Genomic DNA, 18,143 nt, shown 5'->3' with positions numbered 1-18,143 from the left:
AGAGAGGAGCCACTGAAAATAAACCGTGCTCTACCAGTGTTGCATGAAGAGGCAAAGATGCCAGTTTGAGATTAACCAGAACAATACAAATGTCACACATGAGCCAGCGCTGGCGTGATGCTCGGCCCAAATACCACCTGATCCTCCCCTAAAATACAAGAACCGAGCGGCATGTTTCAACTCCATAAAAAGTCTAAATAAAAGGTCTCAATAGTATTTGTCATGTTAGGTAAAAGTATTAAACAACAAATGTCTAAATAAAAGGTCTCAATAGTATTTGTCATGATCATTAATTAAGCATTAGTAAACAGATAATTCATAATTATAAAGCATTAATAGACATTAATAAGCAGTTTATAAATACAGATATAAATGCTTTATTCTTGATTTAAAAGCATATCTATAATGTGTTTAATAATTTTATTGTCATACTTTATTCATGATCAAGTTATCATTTCTCAATGAAGTATAGCATTATTTACAAACCAGTTATTTAGGAGTTGCCAGTGATTCATAAGATCACAAGAAATTGTAAGTAAATGTAGTAAATTCAGGTATTTATAAAGCATTTAGTAGTGGTCAGTTAACTATTTATGTGAGCTCATCTAAAGTGAGGACTAGTTATGCCTTGTAAAGCATTTATAAAGGATATTTAAAGGCTCAGTTATCTTCTAAACAGGAAAATGAAACAAACACAACACAGTGATGCAGAACATAGAAGTATTAACAGCCTTTAAATCTCATTTGTAAAAGCTTTACAAGGCATAAATAGTCCTCACTTTAGATGAGCTCACAAAAAATAGTTAACTAACAACTACACATGTTTTATTAACTACCTGAATTAACCCTGAATTACAGTAGAAATACATGTTAATAAACCATTTATTAACACTTTAAGTAACTATAACTATATGTCTGAATAATAAGATGTATGAATGCACATTTAAATAGTTTATTAATCCATTTACTTACAATTTCTAAGTGATCTTATGAATCACTGACAACTCCTTTATAAGCTGGTGTGTAAATAATGCTATACTTCATTTAGAAATGATAAATTGATCATTAATAAAGTATGAAAAAAACAATTATTAAATACATAATAGATATGCTTTTAAATCAAGTATAAAGCATTTATATCTGTATTTATAAACTGCTTATTAATGTCTATTTATGCTTTATAAATGATGAATTAACTGTTTCCTAATGCTTAACTAATGATTAATAGCGTGCAGTTATTATAAAGTGTTACCATTTGTCATTTTATGTTGAATTATTAAAAAACTAAATGTATTGTGTGATGAGTAACTATGTAATGTATATATTATGTTATTTGTCTAATGAATCACTCACACATAAAAATATGATGTGACATGATCATTTCTGCTTGTATTTTATCATTAGTTTTTTCTAAAACCAATGTACAGTATAAAATACAGTATATATATATATATATATTTTTTTTTTACAATAACCAAATTACATCTTTGAAACACTTCTCCATCCACTCAATGTATGTTTTCATAGGAACAGCAGCGGTTTATATGGCAGAAGATCAAATTCAAAGCAAGCACTTTGCGGAAATCAATACACTAAAAATATTTTATTCTTTCTAGATCAATTAACTGGTCACACACATAATAGTTAAACGATTCTGTATATTTCTGGATGCAGTAAGTGAGAAAGCGATCTCTCGAAAGTGAATTAGGCCACACAAATCTCCACTAGTTTATTTGTGCAGAGAGTAGGCTTGACTTATTGACACGAAGGGTCCTCGCGGACTTAAACACACATTTATGTATCGTTTCAGGCTGTCATATTAATCAGAGAATGTCATTTAAATAAAGGCTCTTTGTTAAACAAGTGAATATTTCATCAGTGTCATTATCATTGGATTCGTTCATCTAATGCTTTCTTAATAATCAAGCGCAAGGGAAACAATGACAGCCTGTGGAGAAATTGCACAACTGGTATTCATCCAGATAGTTATGTGTTTTCAGTGTTTTCCTCCACAAAGCTGCGCTTCATAATTTATAGCCAAAACGGCCTTCAGCTGGAAGTGAAAAAGGCTCCTGCAGTGAGGGAAGAAGTGCGAGAATGACAGAGATATGGGTGTGAGATGATATACGACTCTATACACACTACCGGTCAAAAGTTTGGGATCAGTAAGACTTGTAATGTTCTTAAAGAAGTCTCTTCTGCTCATCAAGGCTGCATTTATTTGATCAGAAATACAGAAAAATACAGTAATCTTGCAAAATGTTATTACAATATAAAATAACGGTTTCTATTTTAATATCCTTTAAAATATAATTTATTTCTGTGATGCGACTCTGAATTTCCATCAGATTAAAACCAGTATAAAGTGTCACATGATCCTTCAGAAATCATTCTAATATGCTGATTTATTATTAGAATTATCAACAGTTGTGCTGACAAAATATTTTTTTGTAAACTGCGATACTTTTTTCAGGATTCTTTGATGAATAAAAAGAACATAATTTATTCAAAATATAAATCTTTTCTAACAATATAAATCCTTGCTATGACTTTTTAACAATTTAACACATGCTTGATGAATAAAAGTTTTAATTTCTTTCTTAGAAGCATTTCCTTCTGTATTAATGATATGAAATGAATATTGTGAGAAATACTGATATGGAATGATATTGTGACCATAACACTCAAGCACTGAAGAATGCCGAGTGCTCACGCTAGTGTTGTCTTCAGGAGTGTGTGTGTTGTGTGTGTGTTTTCTCACCTGATCGTCCAGCTCAAAGTCACTGTTGTGCTGAGACACATTCTCCAGACTGCGGCACAGGAGCCACGTCACCAGACCCACCACGAACATGCCGATGTCTGGGATGAACACTCGGATGCCGTTCCCGGCGTCTGCGCCTCGGACACTGCAGCGAGACAAACACACGTACAGTTATTAACGTTCGGTACACTATCACTCCTGCCTCACACCGCTGCCTGAGCCAGGAGCTGACAGTTCGGACCGCTCAATAAACAGAGGAGTGTTTTGATAGCGCCACAGAGCCTCAGTGTTTACACGCTTTGGGAAGTCATGGTTTACTTACTGTTGTCTCTGCATATTAAACTGGGATAGGAGAAAATATTTTAACATAAAAAATATGCAAGATAAATATACTCTACCAGTCAAAAGTTTTTAAACAGTAAGATTTTTAATGTTTTTTTAAAGAATTCTCTTCTGCTCTCCAAGCCTGTATTTATTTGTGAGATTTATTTGACAGTATTGTGAGAATTTTTTTGATTTTTTAAATAACTGTTTTCTGTTTTTTTTTAAAGAATTCTCTTCTGCTCTCCAATGTTGTTTTTCGCAGCTGTATTTTCAGCATCATTACTCCAGTCTTCAGTGTCACATGATCTTCAGAAATCATTCTAATATGATGATTTGCTGCCCAAGAAACATTTCTAATTATTATCACTATTATTATTATTATCATCAATAATTAAAGCAGTCAAGTAATCAATTATTTATTTATTTTCATGATTATTTTATAAATAGAAAGATCAGCATTTTTCTGAAATAAAAAGCTTTTTGTATTTTTTTTTTTTCCCGGAAATAAATTATAGAAATGCTTATTTTTATTTAGCAAGGATGCTTAACATTGATCAATAGTAATGACAAAGACATTTATAATGTTACAAAAGATATCTATCTTAGATAAATGCTGTTCTTCTGAACTTTGTATTCATCAAAGAAACCTGAAAAAAATATATTCAGCTGTTTTCAACATAATAATAATAATAATAATAATAATAATAATAATAATAATAATAATAATAATAATAATAATAATAAATGTTTTTTGAACAGCAAATCAGAATATTAGAATGATTTCTGGAGGATCATGTGACTGGAGTATTTTTTTTAAAAGTTTATAAGGATATTAGGATGTTTTTTGGAGTTTAAAATATATTCAAATAGAAAACAGTTATTTTAAATAGTCAAAATATTTCACAGTATTACTGCTTTTGCTGTACTTTGGATCAAATAAATGCAGGCTTGGTGAGCAGAAGAGACTTTTTACTGGTAGCGTAGGCATAAATTATATACAGTGGAAGTAAATTAGAACTGTGTATGAGCCAAACTAACATTTAAGATGAAATGAGTTTTTATGAGTGCTCTTAGTGCAACAATGAGCTGCAGTGCCTCTTTAAAACACAAAAACACTCTGTTCTACAATAAAAGCCTGTGACTCCCAGTATCTGGATCTCATTTCTGCGCTCGGCCCGGAGAGATTTTTCATGAAACCAAACCATTCAAACCTTCAGAGAGAAGTCCGTCTCCCTGCGGAAAACTGAAACGCCACTTGTTTCAAACTCGCACATCTGTAACGACACTTTCTGCTCGTTTTCAGATCTTTAAGGGTTTACAAAGCAGTCGTTTGCGCAACTTTGGAATCCAGTGCTTTTTATAAGCTGTTAGAGAGCTGCGTCAGTTCAAAAACTGTGAACACAACCATTAACATAGTTTGCAGATGGGTAACACTTTATTTAGATCATCCACTTTAGACATTCAACTAACTGTAAGTAACTTTGCAACTACATGTCAGCTAGCAGTCATTAGAATATTAGTAGACCGTCTGCTTAATATCTGATAACACTTTATTCTGATGTGTCCACAACATACTGACTGTGAGAAACTTTACAAGTGTAAGTCAGCTTCTTCTACTAACCCTAAACCAGTCCACTCTGAGAGTTAGTAGACATGTAGTTGCAAAGTTACATACAGTTAGTAGAATGTCTCTTGCATGGAGATTGCGGAAATATGGCAAATTCTAAAAACAGAGCTTGCTGAAATATACAGTGTAAGTGCTATTTGATTATTGAAAAACAACAATAACAACAACAAATGTATGTGCATTTTAACATTATATTACAGTGCACTTCTGGTTAGATGCAGTTCAGTCATTTAACTATAATACACGTAGGTTGACTTAATTCACAATAAAAAAGTTTCCCAAACAGGTAACACTAATCGTGATAATGGGTCATATTTTTTTAAGCAGAAGAGATTATGGGTGTCCTTAAATATAGAACAGTCTGGATAGTTTTCTATGTGGGTTTACAACAAAAAATTACCTAGCATGCACTGATTTCAGAGGAAAATCCTGACTACCCTTATGAAAATTAAAATGACCAAAACCATGGTAACCACAAATTAACATGGTTTTGCTACACTAACTATAGTTTAGGCTATACACTTTTTTTTTTTTTTTGGTAAAACTGTGGTTATACAAATGGCAATCAGTCTGCACAATCTATATCGAATGTGATAAGATAAAACACAGTAACCCAAAATAATATTAAGACGGCACCATCGAGCTGTACACAAAGACAAACACTCTACACGAGTGTAACGATTCATAAACAAATGACTCTTAAGAGCCGGCTCTTTTAAGTGAATCACAAACTCCACAAGCACATGACTCGTGTAACGCTCTTTTAATGAATCGTTCAAAAATAATTAGCTGTTTGAATCAGTCTGATACATTCAACAAAAGCGGTTATTGAATCAAACTCAAAAAGTTTTATAATGTCAGTGATTTCCATCATGATTTTTTTAAGTTTAAGTTTTGTGTATGTAGGGTTTTTAAAAATAATATTACTGACTGATTCTTCATATGACAACAACGTTGTTATGTGCCCAATATCCAGTCAAACAGCAAAATCTTTTGGGTTTTTTTTATTTATATTATTTTCTGGTTCTTTGTATGATTTCATTGTTGTAACATCAACTATTTAAAACTATTTATCCTAATTATGTATTATGAATTACTGTCGCAACTCCAAGCAATACAGAAGTAGTGTTTGTTTCCTGAATGAATCAGTATTTTGAACAAATCATTTGAATTAATGATTCAATGACTCACTCATAAAACTGTCACTTGCTGCCACCTGCTGGACTTTCAGTGTAAACTAAAAAGCTTCCCTGACTAGCATCAATGCAATGGCTTTGAAGTGTGCGATATTTGCTTCATAAACTGTAATAAGTGGCAGACGTTATGGTTAATGCTCTGCGATTGGCTCACGGCGCAGATGCACTTTGTAATGACGTCCGATGTCTCTAAACAGTTTACAGCATTGCTCAGCGAGGCCTTTCATCTCAGTGAGCTCATTAAGAAAAAAACTGTGAGCAGACGCAGCTGAAGACAAAGGAGGAGGGCCACAGATGGCACTGATTTGGGTAAAAGCAATGAATTACGGGAACCACTGAAGTGCACAAAGCAAACCTTCTACTTTCACTGCTGGACACTGAACGAGCAATTAAGTGATTGAATTAGATTCAAGAACAAACTGAGACGTTGATATGCATGGACTGGTGGTGGGGTTAGGGTAAAGACAGAGTTTTGTTTTAATGAGAGGAGGAATGTGGGCTGACGCTGGCTGGCGTTTCACCAGGTGTCTCAGCAGGAGTCGGCGGATCCCACAGACCCAACCGGAGCCAAGTACTAGATGTTACTCCAGTGCTTAAATACCAGTGAAATGGAGCAGAGATCAGCTGCTTCCAGACTGAGCCAGAGAGAAACTGTCCAAACAAACTCAAGCAAAGGAGCTTTTAGAAAAAATCCAATAGAGCCCGATTCCAGCAAACGCCTGCCGGGGCACGACATATTTCTGATGCATTATATACGGCAAATAGCCTGCACAAATACTGTTATAAAATTAAACTGCAGCAAGTCATGGATTTCAAGGGACAGGGCTGCAAACTTTAGAAACAAAACTCTTTTGTTCACTGGATTATGAAAAAAAAAAAAACTGCGTCATTATTCAGAGCATTTTCTGTAAGCTTCAACAGTGCTGATCCAAGAAATTATGGAAAAAAGACAAGACCGACAAGATAAAATGCATTTGTTTGTGATCAATGCATAAGCATTTTCAGAAGCAAAACTTAATGCAACGCCATTCAACTGCATTCTACAGAATTCTGTGCATTTTAACAGTGCTGCAGGAGTTTCTGTGTTTCAGCATGACAGTGACTCTTTAAACAAAGCAAAGTCCATAAATGTTTAACTGAGTCTGGTGTGAAAGCCCTGCAAAAAGCCCAGACCTGAACCCCAATAAACACTTTTGGGGTGAACTGGAACACTTTACACATCTAATGTAAATTTAAACCAATTACAACAGATTTAAGAAGCAAAACTGTATAAAAAAAAAAAAAAACATTTTTTATGACTATTAAATATCTTGAGTTTATTCTTGAATACCTTGAATATATTTATTATTATTATAATTTTTTTTTTTTCAAAAAGATTAGTTCACTTCTTAAATTAAAATTTCCTAATAATTCACTCACTCCCATGTCATTCAAGATGTGCATGTCTTTAGTTCTTCAGTCGCAAAGGTTTTTGATGAAAACATTTCAGGATTTTTCTCCATATAGTGGACTTCAATAGGATCAACAGGTTGAAGGTCCAAATTGCATTTTCAGTGCAGCTTTAAAGGGCTCTACACGATCCCAGCTGAGGATAAGGGTCTTATCTAGCAAAACGATCTGTCATTTTCTAAAAAATATAAATATATATATACTTTTTAACCACAAATGCTCGTTTTCACGTGTTACGTAATCCCTCTGCACGTCTCTATTTTATTTATTGTTATGTATTTTATTTATTCAGGAAAAAAAAAGACGTGAACATCTTGGATGACATGCGGGTGAGTATATTATCAGGAAATTTTCATTCTGGAAGTGAACTTATCCTTTAATGAATAATTCAAACTCTCTATATATAGTTACTATAGTCATAATTTAGGGTACAGTTCAGAAATGAAGTGTAAAAAGAATAATTATTGGTTTTAGTTCATATATTTTATGCAGTGTTCAGCTTTTCTGCTAGTTGGCAAGATTAATGATTAAACACCAAATGAATGCGTTCAGTTGACAATTTCACCTTTTTGACATCATTTTAATGGAAGGCCAAATGTTATTTTCTTGATTAGGTTAACCCTTAAGTCTTAATATTTATTTGAATTTAAATGAAAAAGAATATTGAAAACTACAACCATGTACCCAATAGCTGATGCATAATGAATATACTACGGTCATTGGTCATTGGAGATAAACATGAAACAATTTTTGTAGACATAAGTACAATGAAATATTTACTTATTTTCAAGAAAATTGTATATAAACTCATTATGAGCTCAGGATTTGCTCAATTTAAAAAGTGCACATTGCAAAACTGCAATTTATGAGGCATTTAAGAGAAGGCAAGTTCAAGCATACTGAAAAACATTTCGGTTACATATGGTAACCCTCTTTCCCTGAAGGAGGGATAGGGGACGTAGAGTTGGTGTCGGTGGATTTGGGATATCGCTTCGGTAGACCAATCTACTTCGAGTGTAAACTAAATGAGCCAATGCACATTGGCATGCAATTATTGCATCCAGCTGCCGCTGATCACAGCGTGAGTATAAGAAGGCAGCAGGTGCAATGCATACCAGGTTTTCGCTGAGGAGCCGAGCCGGTGATATGGCCTCTCAGTGGCGGTACGGCAACCGTGGCGACGGGACGTGATGTCTCTGTTCCCTCCTTCAGGGAACGAGGGTTACCATACGTAACTGAGACGTTCCCTTTCAGTCGGTCACTCTCGATGTCATGTCGGTGACTGACGAATTGGGTTCCCTACAAAAGCGCCATGGGTGCTGCCCCTTCCAGTGCCCTGTGCGAGCTGCCTGCGCACCTATTTGGTGTAGGCCGGGGCTCGGAACAAGTAGTTCCACTCACCATTGTCAAAGCACTACCTCACTGGGTGAGATTGGATAACACTGGGAAAACTTACCCGTTCCGCTTGGAACAGGGAGTGTACCACATACACATACTTTCCGTTTAGGTCTCAATATGGAACCCAGGCAGAAGGTCTGCCGGGGAAACACGGGCTCTAAGGCTATACCATGGTTCTCACAGATTGCTTATCGTGAATGGGCCTGGCGCCGGATGTTCCGCCGCGTCCGGCTGCTGAGGGTGATGGAGGATCTCAACAGGGTCTACAGTATGGACACTCTGGAGCAGTTTTAGCAAGCCAACATTAACCGGGGCCTCTCAGTGCCACTACCCATTTGAGGTAAGAACAAAGGAGGATACCGGCTCTACTCGAAGGCTATAAAATCTAGTGAAAGTGTTGGGGGTCGCCCAGCCCGTAGCTCTACAAATATCTGTCAGCGAGGCGCCACGAGCCAGCACCCACGAGGATACAACACTTCTAATTGAGTGCAAGCCGGAGCAGAGTTTTCAACGAAAGAAACTTTAGCTCAGCTGAATGCAAAGGCTCGAATGGGCCCTGCTTTAGTGATTTTAGCACTAAGGTCAGGTCCCAAGAGGGTATATAGGTGGGCCGGGAAGGATTTAACATCCCGGCCCCTCTAAGGAACCTGATGACGAGGTCATGCTTACCTAAAGACTTTCCATTCACGGGGTCATGATACGCAGCAATAGCAGCAACCTGGACTTTGAGGGTGGAGGGAGACATTCTTCACTCCAGCCCTTGCTGCAGAGAGGAAAGCACGACCGCAATCGGGCATCTTCGGGGGTCTTCTCGGTGAGAAGAACACCACTCGACGAACAGGTTCCACTTTAAGGTATAAGCGTGTCTCGTAGACAGTGCTCTTGCCGAAGTGATGGTGTTCACTACCTCCTGGGGCAGGTCACCTAGAACCTCCGCATCCCGTCCAGGGATCAGACATGGAGTTTCCAAAGGTCTGGACGCAGGTGCCAAACAGTGCCCCGTCTCTGAGTCAGTAGATCCTTCCTCAGAGGAATCGGCCAAGGAGTGGCTGTCGCGGCCAATACGGCGCCACTAGCAAGACTTGCTCCACGTCCTCCCAGGTTGACAGTGGGGTTGGCGCTCTCGAATCGCCTGCTGCTGCCATCTTGAGAAGGAGGAGGATGAGTGAGGTCCGGTGCTTGGCTGTCCGCAACTCTCCATGCCCTCCTAGGATCCAGGGATAAAGGAAACTGCTCTTTTGTCGAGAATTTGCGTACTGTCTGCCGTGAGGCCAATGCCGGCAAAAAACGAAATTCCCACGCCTGCCTCCATGACGCTGCTTTGCTGGAGGCTGCTGCGGATGTGGCGCAGGAGTGGGGGCAGACGCGGGGGCCCACCCTCGGCAATGAGCAGACTGGGGCGCTGCAGCCGGCGGACGGGTGGAGGCAGCAGCTGCCCACTGGGGCAGGATGTGTCAGATTGCCTCAGTCTGTTTCTGGGCAGTCGAGAACTGCTGGATCGTGACCACCCTCCTGCAGGTCCTTCAGAGCCTTGGCCTGGTGCACCTGCAGTAAACACCATAGCGTGTAAGGCGGAAGCAGCTTCCCTGCAAGCTGTATAGGCACTGCCGGTTAGACCAGACGAATGCCTACAGGCCTGGGAAGGAAGCACCGGGTCTCCACGCCAGGAGGAGGCGGACTTAGGACACAATTGCATCGCTACCGCCTGCTCAACCAGTTCCGAGATGGTCATCTTCCCGCAGAGGGAACATGACTCTAATCTAAAAATCTAAAAATTGGCATTTTAGTGGGTTTCAGTGAGGACATTAAAAGACAAGAATGTCCATAAGGTCGCACAAGGGTTAATGTGTAAAATAGGCATTTATAATGCAACAATATAACATATATAAAATTTGTTATAAACAAATATAATGATCAACAATGGACATTAAATGTACCCTAAAATATACACTGACCCAAATAGAAATATCCTTATGAATATTTTTTGCAGAAACTGAAAAAAAAAACTTATAAAAGACAGGGGTAGGAGCGTCATGACCTATAAACAAATCAAGGGATCTTCAGCATTGTGCTGAATTATCTAAACTAAACTAGACACATTTCAAAGGTTCAGCAAGCTATCTGCTTGTTGAGTAATCCAATCTCATCTCTCAGTAAGATCCATAACGAGAGACGTCTGTCATCAGACTTACAAAAGCTTTCCAGCAGCGTGGGATGGCTATGTGCTACAACAAGGCCTTCTGTGATGCATGATGGGATACAGAATGCTTACAGTATTTGCTGCAATAGCACTGAGACTCCCAGTGATCTGAGTCACTTCAGACAATCAAAAAAGGCCACACACACACACACAGAGAGATGTAGATGTCAGGCTGAGATACAGTAGGTCCTGTATTCTTTATTTTTTCATATTAAATAGAGAGATAGAGAGAATCTGTGTCAAAGTGAGTGAAAAATTAAACAGAATTCTCTATCAGATGTGCTTCATTAACATTGGATCTTCTATACTTAGGAAACCAAAATCTCTATCAGATGTGCTTCATTAACATTGGATCTTCTATACTTAGATTTATCTTCTTAATTTTTCCAGATCTAGACGTCACCTGACATGTCTTTTTCAGAGCATTTTCTAGCTGCAGATTAAATTGAGATCATGTTTTTGAATACTGAAAGAAGCAATATAATGGTTATTCTCTATCAGATGTGCTTCATTAACATTGGATCTTCTATACTTAGGAAACCAAAAACCTGCAGACACTGATTTGTCTTTAAATATACATTACTGTGCAAACGTTTAGGGTAAGGACAATTTTTTAAAGAAATTAATACTTTATTCAGTCTTGATGCAGTAAATTGATCAAAAGTGACAGTAAAGACATTTATAATGTTATTAAAGATGTGTATTTCAAATAAATGCAGTTCTTTTGAACTTTCTATTCATCTGTGAATCCTGAAAATATAAAATCACAGTTTTCGCAAAAATATTGCGCAACACAACTGTTTTCAGCATTGATAATAAATAGAAATGCTTCTTGAGCAGCAAATCAGCAATGATTTCTGAAGATCATGTGACTCTGAAGACTGGAGTAATGATGCTGAAAATACAGCTGCGCACCGCAGAAATAAATGAAAGTCTAACAGATATTCACATAGAAAACAGCTGTTTGAAATTATAAAAATATTTCACAATTTTACTGTTTTTACTGTATATGTGATCTAATAAATGCAGCCTTGGTGAACAGAAGAGACTTCTTCCAGAAACAATAAAAAACTACTTTAGGTTGCAGCTAACTGGTGTGAATTATTTCTGATCGACAGATCTCATTCATCAGAAGATATTCTTGAAAGCTCATAACTTGCTTGATTAGATCTATTTGTGTCTGTCTGAATCAAGACAATACCCTACAGCAGGACACCACAAACGTACAGCCTGGAAAAGCTGTAGTTTAGAAGAGTAGCTCAGTTCGGTTGGAGATGACTGTTTTGTCCAATTTCAAACACAATGGAGGCACTGAGGCCGAATCACTGAAGCGTTCTGTTTGCTGAGCGAGTCAAGAGAAGCCAAATCCACTGTGGACAGAACGGCTTGCAAAGTGCAGTGGAGGCCATGAATCATAAGTACACTTCATTCTCCACTGAGTCATGCGAGTTTGTTCCTATAAATGCTTTGTTGTTGGTCTATAACGTGGAGTGAGGTCAGTCAACATGACCGATAAACTGGCCTCCTCCTCTGATAACCTGCTTCCAACTTGCTCGTCTTCCTCACAAACCTCACAATCACACCCTAATTATTTGTACAGAACGTAACAGTGAGCCCAGTGCATGCTGGGAGGGTTGCATCCAAAGACGCGTTGGGTTTCTTCTGTCCAAGAGCAACACGCGGCACAGTGGTGCGATTCAGGCTTCATGTGGCGACGCTCATAATGAAGCGCCTGTTTCGATCTCCCTTGTGTTTTAATGGGAGATTCAAGAAAAACATGTCTGATTTATGCCGTGTAAGTCCAATTTAAATAGAAAACACACAAAGGATTATTTTGACATTTCACGGCTCGTTGGCCCCATTAGTGACAAGCTGCCAGAGGAAGTTGTGTGGGAAGTGTGGTCAGATATGGTATATCAGAGAACTTCACACAAACAACAATCAATATTGGTAAATGATGGAGTAGATCAGACATATGGTTGTTGCAAGCATAATTTGTGAGTGTTTCTTCACAAACAGTAGACTAAACAAAGCCTTGTCTGGGTTGGAAAAGATTCTTGTAAACTGGCGATTTAAAATTGAAGCAAACTGATCAAGTTTGAACAATATTCCACACAGTTTAGTAGAATAAATTAAATGTTGATATGATAAAGCAAACAAAGCTTGAGTGCACATGAATCTGATTAGAGGTCCACATCTCTGAAATATTCCCGCTCCACATCACAGAGTCACCATGTGCCTTTACAGCAGCTTGCTATACATACCTTTCTTCATTCTTTATTTTCTTTTATATTCATTATGTTCTGACATTTTATTGTATCAGAATTTTTTCTGATAGCCCAGTTGAAGATTTTCCTTTTGAGTGATGCTTATCTGTGCAAAACCTGCAGTGACGATGATAGGGTGTTGCAGCTGGTTGCCAAGGTGTTGCTATGCAGTTTTAGCGTGCTGCTATGCAGTTGCTGGGGTGTTTTGGATGGTTGCCAAGGTGTTGCTATGCAGTTTTAGTGTGTTGCTATGCAGCTGCTAGGATGTTATGGAGGGTTGCCAATATGTTGCTATGCAGTTGCTAGGGTCTTATGGATGGTTAGCAAGGTGTTGCTATGCAGTTGGTGTTTTGAGTGTTTTGGTGTGTTGCTATGCAGTTGCTAGGGTGTTGTGGATGGTTACCAAGGTGTTGGAGTGCAGTTTATAAAGTATTCTAAAGTATTAAGCATCTTAGTGTGTTGCTATGCATTTGTTAGGATGCTGTGGATGGTTCCTAAGGAGTTGCTATGCAGTTCCTAAAGTGTTCTAAAGTGTTAAGTGCTTTAGTATGTTACTGTGCAGTTGCTATGGTGTTGTGGATGGTTTCCAAGGTGTTGCTATGCAGTTTCTAAAGTGTTCTAAAGTGTTGAGCATTTTTGTGTGTTGCTATGCAGTTGTTATGGTGTTGTAGATGGTTGCTAGGGAGTTGCTATGCAGTTGTTAAAGTATTCTAAATTGTTGCACATTTTAGTGTGTTGCTATGCAGTTGTTAGGGTGTTGTAGATGGTTGCTAAGGAGTTGCTATTCAGTTGTTAAAGTGTTCTAAAGTGTTGAGCATTTTTGTGTGTTGCTATGCAGTTGTTATGGTGTTGTAGATGGTTGCTAGGGAGTTGCTATGCAGTTGTTAAAGTATTCTAAAGTGTTGATTGTTATAGTGTGTTGCTATGCAGTTGCTAGGGTGTTGTAGATAGTGGCTAAGGAGTTGCTATACAGTTGTTAAAGTGTTCTAAATTGTTGCACATTTTAGTGTGTTGCTATGCAGTTGTTAGGGTGTTGTAGATGGTTGCTAAGGTGAATGCTAAGTAGTTGTTAAAGTGTTCTAAAGTGTTGAGTCTTATAGTGGGTTGCTATGCAGTTGCTAGGGTGTTGTAGATGGTTACCAAGGTGTAGCTATGCAGCTGCTAAAGTTTTCAGAGTATTTTAGTATGTTGCTATACAGAAGCTAGGGTTGTGTAGATGGTTACCGGAGTGTTGCTATGCAGTAGCTAAGGTGTTTTAATTGTTTTATTGTGTTGCTATACAGTTTCTTTGTATTAAAATTAACTTGAGATAAGCTATTACTAAATATAATGTAGAAACTTTACTTTTCTGTAAAGCTGCTTTGCAACAATTTGCATCGTGAAAAGCGCTATACTGTACAAACTTGAATTGAACTGAATTTAATTTCTAAGGTGTTGTAGAAGACTGATAGGGTGTTGCTATGTATTTGCCAAGTTGTTTTACATTTACTGTTTGCATTTAGCTTTTATTTTTATCGAATTGAATTGCATTGAGTATATGATTTTTTTTTTTTTTTTTTTTTTTAAACCAGTATGTGTGTTCCTTGGGAATCGAACCCATGACCTTTTGCACTGCTAATGCATTGCTCTACCACTGAGCCACAGGAACACATGGCTTTAGATGGTTACCAGGGTGTTGATACACAGTTGCTAAGGTGTTCTGAGTAATTTTAGCATCTCCCTGTTACATTTGTTGTGATAATGCCGTACACACATTCATGTCACAGCAGCTGCATAAGACATTATTATGTAATCTGGCTCGCAGCACATATGGTTTGTGCTAGACTTCCAGACACTGCTTTTCCTCTACATTCAGGTAAATTATAGCTGTCTGTCACTAACATCACACAGATCACGACTAACATGCCTGTTTTAACCACTTCCAGCTGCTGTGAGCAGACTCAGTGTTCAGATGCTCTTCTCGCAAGCGTTTCTGCCAACTGGACCAAAGAAATGCAAATGCTGGCCATAAACTCTTAAACACTAAAGCAGTAATTGTGAGACCCGCTGTCTGTAAATCTAGCCAAATATTCAACAGTCTGCCAGGTTACCACACATTAGTGTGTGCACATGAATGTATGAGTGTTTCTTCAGCCATCAGCTATGCAATCGCTTAATATACTAAATTACATTAAAACGCATTACCATTGAAATAAAAACACCACTAACAATTCTGAACATTTTATGTATTGTACTGTACATCATCACAGGAGAACTTTCCATGCATTTCTTATTTATTTTTTCACAATTTTGTATTGTGTTTCATAATGTTATGTCATAGAAGTAACTGATAAAAATAACATTTCAAATATGTCTGGAAAAAAATGATTGATTGATTGATTGATAGATAGATTGATAGATTTGTTTGTTTGCTATTTTTGTATTTTATAGCTAGCATTTTATTAACCAAAAAATATGCACTTTTTGCATTATTTGACAAAATTACAGACAGATACACAATAAAAATATGTTGTTCACAAGTGTTTCTGTCATGGTCATTTCTGTCTTTAAACCCTCAAAGAGCTATTTTGGCATTTTATTAAGTACATATGCTAGTTGGACCGGCCTAGCTAGCATTTTATTTACCCTAAATACACCATTTAATATTATTTCTCACCTTTTGAAAATTTTGACAAAATTACAGATTAACCCACAATAAAAATATCCTGTTTACATGTTTTTCTTCTCACCTCAAGCATGATCTTAGCCAACATTGTTGCATCCTAAACAAAAATTAATATATATATATATGTATATATAGCCTGCAGACACCTGACACTTACAAAGAACTATTACAAACATGATTAGGAAGATGAAACAGAAAAGAGTGACTTGTATAAATGAAGCCACCCACAATGTCTAATAACTAAATCAATCACACAAGCTGAATTAAGGCTGGTGCCACAGTCCAGTGCCAAGTAGTCAATCAGTCTGCACACAGAGCAGAATGCATGCGAGGGATAATTCATTTATTTATTTAAGAAACCATTTTGGCTTTGAACTTGAACATTATATAAGATCAAACAGTTCTAAAAAAAAAAAAAAAAAGTGAATGGAACAAAGTATCAACAAGTGAGTGTTTATAATAATTGCCAGTGAATGAACCCTCGTGCAAAAGAAGTGCACTTAATTGTACAGAATGTGCACTTAATGAAATGAAATGAATGAAATTAAAGTCAACTTAAAGAGAGACACTTTTATGTCTTCTCACACTTAAGTACACTTTAAGCACAAAAAGTACACTTTGAAATAATGTCAAATTAAAACCTTTACTTTAAGGTACATTTAAAATCATTGTTTTAATCATCTTTTGTCATGCTTTAAAGAAGTACACTTATTTTGATGTGCTGACTAACATACTGAAACACATGTAAAGGACTTGCTTGTAATTTTGAATGTTGCATGTTTTTTGCTTTAACATTTTAAGTTGATATATTTTAATTGTAGTACATTGCAACTTCACTACCAAAGTGTAACTACAAATATTTTGGAATATATGACATACTGTACAAGTTATAGAAATTACATTAAAGTATATTTTTGTTTACTATAAATGCTTGCCAGTATATTCAGCGGTGCTTTAACTGTATCTCAGTTATGAAATTACATGTAAAGATGTATTTGAGTGGGTCAAAAAAAAAAAAAAATTACATGTAAAGATGTATTTGTGTGGTTTAGCTAATTGAATTTCATATAAATTTAATACATTTTCATTTAATTGCAAATAACATGCAATTTAGTGTCCAAAAACATTATATTGAGTGTGCACATAATTATATCATTATTATTTTTTTCATAATTAGTACTCTTTTTAAAAGTATGCTTAAGTGCACTTCTTTTTCACAAGGGAAGAGACAACATTCAGTCACTGGACTAACCTAAACTAACTGTACATTTCAGAGCTCCAAACCTTTGAAGAGATACTCCATCTTGTCATTTTAGTTGATAAGCTGCATCATTACAGTACATATTTCAACAAATACTGTGGTGGGAAGACAATACCTTGATATTGTTTTTCTATTTTTATGAAAAATATTACCCGATATCTTTCATTGTTCTGTCATATAATATGTGAGGGGGAACAGATGGACCTGCCCTGATCATGTTTTATCGTCTATGTTATTCTCAGATACATTACTTTGTTATTTAATATTCAGTTTCTTGCTGCATTCTGATGGATCATCCGTCTGACCCTCGTCAAGGCCGCTCGAAGCCTCCAAAGAAAACAGCACACACTCCGCAAAGCCAGCGATGTGTTTTGTGTTGCCAACATTCACAAGTGGAGTACAGCTCTCTCGTCTGAAGGAGAAAGTCTCTTACCTTTCAAAGCCCAGCTGCCGTATTGATCTCTCCCATGATGAACCTGAAAACAACACAAGAAGGTGTTCAATACAGCACAGAGATGATCCAGTCTACCATCAGATGTAGAGGCTAAAGCTCAAGGCTGCTAATCAACCATAAATGTAGTGAACTAAGAACCATTGGTTGTTGATTGGATCGTGAAAAGTTTTGAAATAGCAGGTTGATGGAAGACTGACGTCATTTCATAATCATTTATATTTTATCTTATATGTTGATTTTGAAACATTTTTTCTTATTAGATTAACATGCACTAATAAATTATTCAGCCCAATCTATTTATTTTTCTAATGAATTCAAAATGTCTGGTGTATTTGCTAAAACATACAATATGAACATATTTGCAAAAACTATAATGTTAAACTATTTATGTATGCAACTTTAGAAATTAAAAAAAAAACAGTTGTTATATTCTAAAAAAAAAAATTATCTTTAGTTTTTACTATTTTTATTTTTTTTTTTTATGAAACTACCACTTATTCATCAAGGATGCATTGCATTAATCAAAAATGACAGTAAAGAT

At 36.6% G+C, this 18,143-nt stretch overlaps 1 protein-coding gene across 3 annotated transcripts in view; it reads right to left on the bottom strand.

Annotated features, from left to right (window-relative positions):
• Positions 1-18,143, bottom strand: part of LOC122142204 (piezo-type mechanosensitive ion channel component 2-like) — a 75,478-nt gene that overhangs the window by 10,913 nt on the left and 46,422 nt on the right. For all 3 annotated transcript variants that reach the window (XM_042751954.1, XM_042751952.1, XM_042751953.1), the window contains exons 4-5: positions 17,582-17,624; positions 2,762-2,906 (exon numbers count right to left, since the gene is read on the bottom strand). In XM_042751954.1, the coding sequence (XP_042607888.1) occupies positions 2,762-2,906; positions 17,582-17,624 (188 nt within the window). The remainder of the gene's footprint in view (positions 1-2,761; positions 2,907-17,581; positions 17,625-18,143) is intronic.

Source organism: Cyprinus carpio, chromosome B24 (assembly GCF_018340385.1).
Source record: "Cyprinus carpio isolate SPL01 chromosome B24, ASM1834038v1, whole genome shotgun sequence".
Taxonomy (NCBI): domain Eukaryota; kingdom Metazoa; phylum Chordata; class Actinopteri; order Cypriniformes; family Cyprinidae; genus Cyprinus; species Cyprinus carpio.
The sequence above is the reverse complement of the archived record's forward strand: the minus strand, read 5'-3'. Positions and strand labels throughout refer to the sequence as shown.